Below are 12,881 nucleotides of genomic sequence, written 5' to 3'. Positions count from 1 at the left end.
GTGTACCCCTCATTCCTCACATATGTACCATGCAAAGCGGTGAAGCGATTGTGACTCGGTTTGGCCCTAGACCACTCTTTAAACGCAGAAGAAATGTGTGAATGAATATCATAGCTCCATAACATAGACCTGATGCTCTGCAGAAAGCCTAAACAGTATTCATTTCACAAAAAGACCCCCTATGCGTGTGTGAGTGGGAGCACCCCCCTATGAAATCATGTTGCACATTTCGGTAGCATCAGGTTGAGCTGCCAGATGTCGTTAAGAGTAAGGACGAGGCATGTCTCAGTTGTCAAAACACAGATTTCTGAAACATTTTGTAACTAGAAAAGGAAAAAAAATCTCATGAAAAGCCACCCACTTCTTCTGTGAGATGACATGGTTTCTTGGTATTCTGAATGATAGCAAGTTTAGATTTTTGGTGACGACAAGTGGTACCAGATGTGGTGGGGGAACATTTCACAGTTTAAGATCCTTGGCCAGTTTGTGCAGTGCCAAGATAATTTGTCTCCAATTACAGCCTTTTTTCTTCTCACATCAGTTTGTGTGAGGCTGGACACTTGTTGAGCTTAACGTCATGTGACTCATCATCACGCTGCAGATCACTCATGTCAACGGTCAAGGACCCGTGTTGTGTGAGATCTACCTTGAATACTTTAGAAGCTTTTAGGTACTATGGTATACTCTGTCGTACAACGAATAGCGGAGGGAAAAAGAAAACAAATCTAAAAGTTCACCAGCTTGTAGAACTTCTATTTTTAAAGGTTTCGACATTTCTGAAAATATTTTTTTATGACATGCCATGCCCAAAATGCGGAAGCCAGGTTACAAGTGGCTAGTCATAAAATGGGTAATAATGAGGAAGCGCATGATTTCTTTGTATCTTGTCTTCAGCATATTAATACAATGGCTCTCTTGTAACATGTTTTGAATGCCTTAATATAATGAATCTGGTTATTTTCCCCCCATTTTTATCATGACAATTATTGTTTTGTTTGTACATAATCTTTTCTAAAATTAGGCCATATGTTAATCGATTTTCCAGTTGAGAAGTCGATTGCTCTTTTCACCATAGTGAGCCAGCTTATTAATCTACCATTTAGACAACGTAGTTGTGACACTGTAGCAACAGTATGTGTCAAATAACAATGTACTAAATTAAGTACTTGGAAAAGAGTTTCCCAGCCATAAGTGTTGCTCATTATCATGCCAATATTTTTTGTACTCCCATGAAGGCGATAGGTTATATAAATATATTCTAAAATTGGGAGTGATACTGTAGGCTGCAGTATTTGCTAGCAAGACAATTAACTGGAAATGTTTCCACAACTTTTTGTTTTCTTGACCCCTGCTCACATTATGTGATAGAAATATGGTTAGCTGATGCTGATGTGGTTTGTGTGAGAAGAGCACTAGAATCTTAATGATGTCAGCCAGTCTTGGATCATAAAGATCATAGTGTTTTAATCTACACAGACAGGCCTGGGAAGCATAATGGATGAATGACTTGTTTCTCTGCTTATCAGTGTGACATATGGGCTAGAGCAGGGGTTCTCAACGTTTTTGGCCGGGGACCCCCGTAAATGCTTTGGCAATGTCTCGGGACCCCCGCCCCCTCCCGACCCCCAATTTAAATTGACTGCTACAATAACCTTAATAATAGAGACAATACACCATAAATAAATACTGAAACAACCAGATATAATCATTAGGAAGGTGTATGCATGTACTATGTGTACCGTGTAAACTCTTCATTTTCGATTTTCCATCCATTCATTTGGGAAAGAAAAATAATTTGGGGACCCCCCAAAATAATTTGGCGACCCCCCCCGAGGGGTCGCGACCCACGGGTTGAGAACCCCTGGGCTAGAGCAGTGTTTCCCAAACATTTTCAGCTCGAGACCCATAACTTAGGTAAATATATATCATGAATTAATCGATTAATAACCTAATAATAATAACAACCCAATAACCCTTAATAACCCATTCATGAATTAAAGGGTTATGCCCTATTTCAAAACACAGCGTACATTGCAATGTGTTGTATATCAGCGTCATATATATCATATCTGTGTGTTGTATATCAGCTTTTTTTTAAGAATAAAATGTAATAATACTAATAATAGTAATTATTATTATAATTCAATTAAAATACTTGTTTAGGAAAGCTTAAAAAGAAACAGAGTATTTACTGGTGACCCTAAATGGGTCACATCCCCATGTTTGGGAACCACTGTCCTAGAGAAGACATTGTTGACCCTAAATGGGTCACACCCCCATGTTTGGGAACCACTGTCCTAGAGACTACATTGTTGACAAAGCAGGCAAAACCTAGTTAGCCATTGAATGGCCACCTATTTGGCCAGCTCCATTTCTGTGCAGTTGACTTGTGACTCAGCATATGACCTCACTCACTACCCCAGCAGTGCTTGCAAGCCTCAATACCTTGTAAATACCTGTAGCCTCAAAATGAAACCTTGCTACTCTAGACATACCTGACTAATTTATGCTTATATATGCCTCTCGGCTTGGCACGTAATCGTGTGCCGCTTGTCTTCCCAGATGACTGTAATTCTCGCAGAAACTGTTAGGTACGCGGTCGGTAAGTGACAGACGAGGGCACTCGCAGTGGCTCCTGACTGCCAGAAAACCAAACAAACGTCCGTCCGTCAGTGTGTGTAAACAATTCTTTGTACAAACTCCATAAAATGTTGACACGAGCAATTCTATCCCCCAAAACCACCAACATTGGAATTTCTTTCTTTCTTTCGTTCTTTTCTTTCCTTTACTTCCCAAAAATATTAAACGGTACATATTTCCCCAGAAGAATGTTTCACAATGTGTTATTGTCATAAAACATACAGTAAACTGAGGCAATGACAAGCAACGTTTTGAAAGAGAGATGCCTAGAACAGATATACAGTACAGATGTACCCACAAACGGAGTACTAAATCTATTGCTGAACATGTGTGCGAGCATGTGTGTACAGTGGATTGGGGGTGGGGGGGGGGTGGGGGGGGGGAGTACACTATGGGTCGGGACCCATTTGTGGGTCACAGACCATTTGTTTATGGATCACGACTTAAGTAAAAAATAATTATGTATTTTTCCACATTAAAACATATTTCATAATAATTGTTTTTTTTAAAGAATTGTATACATTTTAACACAAACAAATCTAATAAATTCCATAAATACAAATACTAATAATTATTATAATAAAGATAGTGTTTTTTTATTATTATTATTATGCGTCACATTGTGAGCTTGTACTGTAGATGTGCTATTTTCACTAGTTAGGGTCTCGGGGGCGATCTAATCTCTCTTTTGGGTCTTGACCTGCAAAGTTTGGGAACCAGTGGTGTAGTAGCTTTAGGAATGAGAGTGATTCTGGCTTTAACCCCCGTAAGCCTCTGCTGACACCCCCTTCTCCCCCTGCTCGGGCACAGCCCCGGGTCCCAGTCTAGTTCTGGGTGAGAGAGCCCCGGGGCGACCTCAGGTCTGTACGTGAGCAGAGGCACTTGCGTGTGCGTAACGGCTCACAGGTCCGTCTGGTATGTGGGCATGTGTATGTATCTTTCATGCGTGTGTGTCAGTGGTGTGTTGATTCAGCAGGTAGTGTTTAAACCCTCATCAGAGGTTCTTGCTATAGTAATGGATGACACGCACACGCGCACACACACACACACACACACACACACACACACACACACACACACACACACACACACACACACACACACACACACACACACACACATACACAGAGAGCCCCCCTGCACATGTGGAAGTATCACATTACACCTTACCACTTTCCCTCTCTTGCGCCACTCACCAGAACATTGGCCTCCGATTTACAGCTAAGAAAACAGCCTTGCCTGGCTTTTTTTTATTTATTCCTGAGGTCTTAAGACCTGCGGCCTGGTTTGGGTTGCAGTCCGACCTGCCACTATACTGCTCTGCCTTTTATTGGAAGCAGAGCTAAGTGTTTGTTTTCACTGTGTTGTTGGGAAGGAGAGATGGGGGGTACCTTGGTGTACCTTTTGAGCGCATGGGGCCTCTGGGATGCGTGCGGAGGAGAAATTGCCTTTTGCACACAATGGAACAGCTAGGAGCCGAGGCATCACAGCTGAAGGACCTTGGAGTTTAGTCACAGCTTCTCTTGAACATAATGCTCTTACGTCTTAACAATCATCCTGATTGCTTTGCTGAGGGGTTTGGGCTGTAGGAAAAGGATATTTCCTTGGGGGGGGCGACGGGGGGTCTTAGCAGTAGAAAAGACAGGAAAGATAGAGGAGCTGAGAATCTGTTGTTTGGACCGTGATATAAGACATAGGTCAATGATTAACTTCAGTGATTTCATCACCTGTGGAACAGGTAATGCTAGAAGAACATTAACTTTTACATCTTTGTCCGTACATGGTGTAACGGTAAAAATGTAAGCATACATTTCCTCCTTGAAGAGTTACACTTTAACCCTTCCATCGGGATTATGTCAGAGTTGAATCATTAATCATTAATTTCATTCACACTGATATAGAACCACGTCAACGATAGAAGATTTTATACAGCAACAGTGTTGCGTTACAGTGTGTAGACCGTGCACAGAAGTTTGCTGAGATGACCCAAGTCATTTTGTTTGACTTATACTTTGGAAAAATGGAGATGACAGCTTAAGAACTCGGGTTTTACCAGTCCCAGAGATTTACAGTACATTCTAATTCCATAAAATTGTTAGTCATTCAGTTGTGTCATTTGCTACTGCTTGGTATCCATTGCAGATGGTAGCATGTTGATGGAGTCACTTTATCCTCAGCAAATATACTGTACTGTAGTATATCCACATTTATTTTGACAATAACAGTTGCTCCCAATCAGGGATATCAGGTTTTCCATAACCTCACTGTATTGTTTTTCCCAGAGCGCGAGTAAGAGAACTTTATGCTGGATCACATCTGCAACTTGCAATATGTCATAATCTTATTAAAGCCATGTAGTAAAGGCCAACGAGTCGCTCAACAACAACAACAACATATCGTCAACTGGAAAACACTTTTTTTGTCTGTAACATGACAAAGTATAAGTTATTAGGCGCCAGGCTTGGCTCCTAGTCCTAATGGTGGAGCTGGTCCATCACCTGTAGAACGTCATCCAGGATGGACGGGCCCAGGTCCAGGCTAAAGGAGAGGCTGCTGTCCTCCTCCTGCCTGCTTGTGGCATCCTCTGGGCAGGTCGCCGTGGAGTCCCCGTCCCTCCCTGAGCTCAGACTCCCCCGGCCGGGGCTGTGACTCTGTTGGGGGCCAGCGATGGTCCTCCGAGGGAAAACCACCTCCACTGTGTCGCCTGCGTCCTCGCAGTCCAGCAGAGGCAGGGAGTGGCTCAGCTTCTTGGATCTGTGCCGACGGCCGGCCGCCCAGTCGGGGCTGTCTGGGTCCTCGACCTCGTCCAGGTTGAGTCGGGGGGGTTTGGGGGGCGGGGAGCAGGCGAGGAAGAGGTTCTGCTCGCTCTGGGAACTTTGCAGCAGCAGGCTGTGGCCCATCTTCAGGAAGGACAGGTCGCCGAAGCTGTCGGCGTGCGCGTCGTTGCCGATGTGCGAGACGTGGCGGAAGTCGGCCAGCGGCAGGCTGATCATGTTGACGGACAGAACCTCCCTGCGCTTGGAGCTCCTCCCAGACCATCGGCCTGAAGGCGATTTACGATACAATGAAGTCCGCAGTGGCATCTCGGCAGACCCGGGTCAATTGTCCTTATTGGAAATCCTTAGAAGGTTCTTGTTTAGGGAGAAACCCACAGGAGGAGGTGATGTCTAAAAAATAAGTCCCATCCAAAGTGAAATAACTGTTTGGGAATGAAGAGAAACGAACAGGAAAAAGTTATTATCACATCTGAATTCTGGGTCATGTTAATCAACTATATATTTTGTACAACGTAAAGAAAATCAATCGACAACCTACAACCTCACATGTGCATATAAATGACAAAATAGGGACCCCAGGGTGAAAGTAGTTAATAGAAAGCAATTTCTCTTTCGACACCACATCATAAATCTGTTTACTGTTTACTCAGGTTCAACTCTCATCGTGCTAGAGGACGAGGAGATGGAAAATGCTCTTATTTGTTCCTAGTGTGTTCCGACCCAGATGTAGATCTTTCAGGATATATCAGTCAAGTCAACATGAACAGGCAGCCATTGTTTAGAGAATGCACCTGCTCCGCTCGACCTTTGGCTTGTAATGCAGCATTACATGGCTGCTGGGAGATTTTCCAATGTGTGCTCTGAAGCATTAAATTAAACCATTTTCAAATCGCTACTATTTCCCATAAACGCAGGTTTGGTCATGTAACAAACTTGTAACTTCCAGTACACCACCAAATCCTAAGTGCTTTAAGTATGAGAGTTAAATGAACACTGCTGTAACAGTGAGAGAAGAAATGTTTTTGTCCACCCAATTTATAATGATTAATAATAATACATTATAATTATCCTAACCCTTTTTGTATAAAATAAATAATTGAAAGCAGGTATATTTAATGCAATCAATGTTGATTGCATTTTGCACACATATCAGTGTGTGTATGTTTATGTACCGTATTGTGCCAATATAAGACAACTCTGATTATATTATATTTCTTTAGGATTTTCCATTGGGAAAAATATTCAGGCCAATAGGGTACTGTCTCTGTGCTCTCTCTCTCTCGTGTGTGTGTGCATACATACATACCAGTACCAGGTGTATATATAATTTTAGTTTACTGTTATCCAAACTATTGAGGAATCTTGAAAACACAGGTAGAAGGAAATTGGTACTTTCCCACTATACAATTTTCATGCTTGAAGCAAAGTCATTTTTTCCCCCCCTGTGTAGTGTCGTTCCAGTAAGGGGGGTAAGTTTGCGTTTCGTGAGGTGTAATCATTTCATTGAGTAACACAGAACTCTATTCATCAACATTGGCATGTCAATTGGACAATCTCCGTGGTCTCTGTGATTTTACAGTCTCCACAACAGCGTTGCCCACATTAGATCTATGTTCGTGACTTGAAACACTCACTCTGTAAATTTGTAATGCACTACGGCAAACATGTTTTGTTGGCTTGTAAAGGTTTTATCGGCACTTTAGTAACAGCAGGAGATTGAAGAGTGTGGACACAACAGCATTCCTTTCCAAACATGTCAGTTTGGCCAGGGAGGAGTGCTAGAATTTCATCCACGAGGATCGTGCTCAGGAAACACTTCATGTCCCAAGTCAGAATTAAAGAAACTCAGTAAAAGAGCTTAGCCAAGAAACCTCGTTTTTAAATAATCCTCCTAAACACGGCTAAATCTGTAAGACAAACTTTCCACCTTTTCGACAAACATGTTACAGAACCTACCTGTCCTGTCTTGTCAAATCCTAAGCAACGAAGAACGCCTTCAAAGTAGTGGACAGTAGTATTTTCCCAGGCAGTTTTTTGATGAGTAATGGATGTATTAAGGTTGATCAGTTAGTTCTTACCTGTCCTGCTCTGCAAATATAAGTTGTTGGCCCCACACATAAACACACGTCTGTGACAGAGAACTAGGCTGGGACTGGCGACTGCACACCCTAACAAGCTCCTCTTGACATGATGGGACTTGTTCAAGCAACCGCCAGCAGAGATTGTTCCGCAGTCATTCCTGACAAAGAGAAATGGAGTCTATTCGGCTTACGTCTTCTGCTCAGATGAAAACCGGATCTTAAATTTCAACGCTGTCGCAGCCACCAGGAGTTGTGTACGACATACTATTTAGCCGTTATTCCTGGAAGACGGGCAGCCTCTGCGTATGATCTCTGATCTCCATCTATTGCAACAAGGTTTTCCTGTTCTCGCCGTGTAATCCTGCTAGCGGTGCCAAACCTCCAGCAGGTGTGTGGGGGAGGCGACAGTCTTGTTGAACTGAGAGGTTGGCCAGGTGAGGTCGGGCTGTCAGAACGACAAAACCATCCAGGTAGAGCAGTATCCTCCCCCCTCCCCCTTTCATTTCCAGCGTTACCTAGTGTGTTTGTTTGCCATCAGATGATGTCATCCTCCTTGCCGTGCGAGTTGCCCTTTGAGTCATAGGTGGTAAAGTCGGTCCTGCTGGCTGGCTGGCTGTGGGAGAGAGGGGCAGAACAGGGGCTGTCGTCCCCCGCTGATTTACAGCCTTGTGATGCAAAGAAAGATGAAACTGACACAACAACCTAGAATGTGCAACCAAATTCCATGGATATAGACCGATGTGCGTGTTGAAGACAGAGGGAAAGAGATGTTCAGAGTAAAAGGCTTTAGGGGGTGTTTGACTGGCTGTGTCTGTGTCTGAGAGTGCGTGCGTGCGCCTGTGTGTACGTTTGAGATCATGTGTGTATACGAATGGAGGGGAGCAGGGGGTTAACTAATCCCTAATCTCCATGTCATTGTCTCTCTACTCTGCCGATTTCCTGATTTCCTGCCCTCTGTTGACTTGTCTAAAGCCCCCCTACCGGTAGGCCGACCCACTCCACAGGCCCTTCTGCCTGACTGGAAGCCTATAGGGTCCGCTATCCGATGGAGGCGCCCCCGGTCGCCCACAGACATGTGTGAGCAGGCAAAAAGCGTTGCTCAAGAGACGGGTGACTTGCTGCCATTCCAATTCTCACGCCTCCAGCATGTTGTCTTTTCCTGCTGGAATGCTACACCACGACTGTAATGGAAACGGACTCGTCTCGGAGTGATGCATTCCTTTCTGCCGTACAGAAATGGGTTTGCAGAGCGATACGCAACGATGATGTGCATTCTTGCGTTCGCACGATGATGCATGCTTGATTCTATGACCCGAAATGTACTTTGATCTTTTTTTTTTATGCATCTATCCTGTATCCCTCATCTCAAATCTTAAGCCTTGATGAGAGCACATTGCAAGCAGCAATGCAGCAGCGACTGTCTCTCTCTCTCTACAAGGAACATTGAGTTCTAGCAGAAAGGGGTACAGGTCGTGTCCCCCCCTGTCTCCAGACTTGAGTCTAGACGGCTCCCTTTGGTCCTCCGAGGCTGAGCATCCCGGGAGTGGACGAATCCGTCTCCGCTGCAGCGCTTTCAAACGGAGCCAATAAACAATAGGCCTGCCGCCTGGCCTTCTCCTGCACTTCTTCCGTGCACTCCAGCACCAGAGCGGCCTGCAATACCAGACGCAATTACTCACGCAAATGAAATTATCATAACATTTATCCAAGACTGTACCAGAGCTTTTTTTTTTTACATCTCCCTTAAACTATTTAATTTAATCCCCCCCCACCCGCCTTCCAACCTTCCACCGCAAAGCTGTTGTTTTGTTTCTTAAGGCATCCATGGTTTCATGCTAGCGGGGTAATCAGGGTGAACGAGTGTTATCTGCGGTTCTTGTGGAACGACCTCATGGGACCTGCAGTCTGACCGGAGCAGGGAGTTGGGGTTGGTCTCGTGTTTGCGCTGTCATGCTACATGGCCGCGGGGCCCGTACGCCTGGCTCTTCCCTCTGCCCTGACCAGAGCGGGTACTGTGGTCAGTGCTGCTATGCAGGGCCTGAAACCTAGGATGTGGCAAGTTGAGGGCTTTCGTGTGTGTGTGTGTGTGTGTGTGTGTGTGTGTGTGTGTGACTACTTGTATTACTATACTTTTGAGGGCCAAAATGACAATAGTGGCCCAAGGGCCCGAGGGTTAGGATAGTTTTGCCAGATTTATACTGAAATTGCTCAACTGCAAGCTTACAACGTGAGCTTGTATGCTTTTTTCGGCTAAAACATGCCCTCCGCCAAAGAATTAAAAAAATGGCATTCATAAAATCATCGCCCTAAAATGCTGATGTCCTCTTAAGTATTAGTAATACAAACCTGTGTGTGTGTGTGTATTGTTGTTGCAGGATAAAAAGTGTTTCCAGATACTGCTTTGACTGGCGCTAGAAGCCCAAACTGAGGCTTTAGTGGATATTCTTATGGGCCTTTGTTGTGTTTTCTGTAGCGTTTCCTGGTCTCGAGGCACTAAGTCAGCAGTGTCTAGTCTAGTTTTTACAGCGGGTATTGTCTCTGTCCCCTCGTATGAAAAACATTGTTGGTCGTAACAAAAGTAGACTATATAATACCGTACTTATGTGGAGTTGCACATAATGTGGAGCGTAAGACATGAGGCTGGAAGTCTATTCATTCCACACGGTCCTCTGCCTGGCTGGCCCTAAACAAGAATTCTCCCTCAGTTTTTTTTTATCAGCAAATTGAGTCATTACCAGTCATTACTCACTCCCTGTGCACAGTCACCGGTCGCTTCATTCCCCTGAAAGAGAGCTAAGCATGTGACGAGGTATACATGATCTCCCATCTGCGCTGGACCAGTACGACAGCCAATCAGCAGGGGTCAGCACCAGTCCAGAGCGGTCACAAGTGCAAGGACACGGGCCACTTTGGGAAATGAAACCCGCACAAGATGGTTTGTCTCCAAAGTATTTACTACTTCGGCGGCAGTGGCTCAGGGGTAGAGTGACCGCCGGGCTCCCCAGAGTTGGTGTCGAAGTGTCCTTGAGCAATATGCTGAACCCCTAATTGCCTTAGATAAAGGCACTAGGCCTATATAAATGGTATACACCATTTACCATTTACTTCACTACTACTTTGTGAAATGGAGACTTCATAGCACCCTAAACCAGTGATTCTCGGTGTACCGAGGTACGTTTGTGTGCTGTGTGAGACACGTCCGGGTGTGCGCCTTGAATTATCTTTTAATTTACTACAGTATATCAGTACATTGTGCACGCTCATTTCTCAATACATAGTTAAATTCTGTACCCTAATATAGTTACTTAAAAAATAATAACATGTACCGGTATCTTAAAAGAACACGTCACCCATTTTCAACATTATCTTAATATAGTTGGTCCTCACCTAATGCTCATATAAGATGGCACAATGTCTGTCTACTCACTCTGTGCGTGTCATTGCTGGGCTGTGGACAGTTCAGAAACCTGCCTTTAAATAGAAACTATAGCCTTCTCTTACTGGAAAATGAGCATGCTGAAATATAAGCCATTGTTCTTGCACAATAATGATGAATATATATATATATAATTATTATAATGAGCATTATTGAGTACCAGTTATATGAAAATGGATGCAATCTTATGGACATAGGCATTAAAGGCTAGTAGTAGTAGTAATAATATTATTTATTTAAATCATTATACTCTTTTAAAAAGAATATCGACAAGACATGCTCACAGCATGTGGTATCGCAAAGCATTGTGAGCAATTTTTTAAGTATGAAATAGGGCTTATGTGGTTAAACTTGGTATTTGGCATTATTAGTAAATCAAAATAATCAGTTCCAGAGTGATAAGACGTGGGAGTGATAACACATGTTGTAAAGGCTATTTTGCACGCATAGGAGTACAGGTGTGACTTGAGATTTTGACTTGCTCGTGCCTTGGGCGCAAAAAGTTTGAAAACCATTGTCCTAAACAACTGGATCGCCTTTGTGTGTGTGTGTGTGTGTGTGTGTGTGTGTATATTGTGGCAAGGCTGATCAAATTCACACTGATTGATTGGATCACGTGCATGGTCTCACACTATCTCATTGTAAACAATTAACATTAAAACACAATCATCTATAACTGTATGTTCCAGAGAGTGTATCCGATGTGTGTGTCATTAGAATGCAGGGACCCTTCACACAGGTTGCTTAAAATAGCATTTGATTAATTCAAAATAAGTCCCAGGTTGTCGCTTGAATATCCACAGTCGATACAGCATGGAAGCTTGGGGGGGTTGGGGGGCGAGCTGTTTACAAAATGTTCTGTCTGTGTCTTGTGCGTGCTGCCAGTAAGTAGCCCAGTGTCATGTAATGTTTCACATATTGCAAATATTTATTTATTTAGTGAATATGTTTCACATTTTTGGGCAAGACTTGCGACATCACAATGATGATGTCATCGGCATGAAATCAGAGCGCCTCAGGGAAGCCGTGCCGTTATTCCAGCCCGTCTTGTTTCAATTACACTACTTTAATTCGGTACTGTACTGTAATCGAGTACTGTACTATTGAATACCCAAGTATTTCTAAAAGCCTATCTATTGAAAGTAATAAAGTATTTTATATTCTTTGATCCAAGTACTGGGTTTGAGAGTACGTTGTTCACCACTGTTCACACACATGGATGTCTACGTCAGTCATTGCCTCGGGTAATCTCATCACAGTTTCTCTACGCTGTGTGTATGGATGAGTCAACGATGAGACCTCAAGGGGGAGCTCTAACAGAAACCCTAACTCACTCTCTGTCTGGCTGGCTAACTGGCTTTAAAGAGAGGTGCTGAGTGACATGCAGACAATGAGTTGCGCTAATGCAGCATGACATTGATTCAGTGACTCTCCGTTAGTCCTGCACTTACCATTGCCCAGTGTATCTCAAAATCTGGGAGGTCTTATACGTTTTTGAGGCTTGCACAAGGACAGTTTATCTCTCTTTCCCTGTAATCACATAATGTCTATCATATGTTTTTGCTCTGCTGGACTTTTCGAGTGAACGCTTCATTTGCTTTTTGCAGAATTTTAAATGTTAATGTTTTAAATGTATGTGTGCTTAACCCGTGCGGCGACGTGCAGTATGTGAGGGTGGGCGGTCAGTGAGTCTGAGAATGTTGTACTGCTCTGTCCTGGCTCCCAATCATTAGTAATTATTAAATCAGGGTTGTGATATTTAGATTGCTTTGAAGGCTGGAGTTCTGGAGTAAACAAAATGTGGAGGGCTGCATTCCACAGAATGTTTGTTCAGCACATTAAATAGATAAGGGACCATGTTAACAGGCCAGATCAGGGGGAATGCGCAGAGACATGCGGGTGTGCACACACACACACACACACACACACGTGCGCACACAGTGAGCA

General features: G+C 43.7%; 2 protein-coding genes across 2 annotated transcripts in view; one reads left to right on the top strand and one right to left on the bottom strand.

Annotated features, from left to right (window-relative positions):
- The window catches only part of dnajc17 (DnaJ (Hsp40) homolog, subfamily C, member 17), a 51,016-nt gene that overhangs the window by 30,068 nt on the left and 8,067 nt on the right, over positions 1–12,881 (top strand). The gene's annotated exons all lie outside the window — the stretch shown is intronic.
- Positions 4,539–7,904, bottom strand: LOC308329633 (cdc42 effector protein 3). Its single transcript, XM_080784078.1, has 2 exons — positions 7,496–7,904; positions 4,539–5,839 (listed from the first exon to the last, which is right to left on the bottom strand). Exon 2 carries the CDS (start codon positions 5,721–5,723, stop codon positions 5,115–5,117), a length of 609 nt encoding a protein of 202 aa, XP_080640204.1. The 5' UTR covers positions 5,724–5,839; positions 7,496–7,904; the 3' UTR covers positions 4,539–5,114.

Source organism: Protomyctophum bolini, assembly GCF_963924005.1.
Source record: "Protomyctophum bolini genome assembly, chromosome: 15".
NCBI lineage: Eukaryota > Metazoa > Chordata > Actinopteri > Myctophiformes > Myctophidae > Protomyctophum > Protomyctophum bolini.
Note: the sequence above shows the minus strand (reverse complement) of the source record. Positions and strands in the feature narration are given on the sequence as shown.

Bases quoted from the DNA above. Each gene is read 5' to 3' on its own strand.
- LOC308329633 (XM_080784078.1), bottom strand. From the start codon at position 5,723: ATGCCACTGCGGACTTCATTGTATCGTAAATCGCCTTCAGGCCGATGG.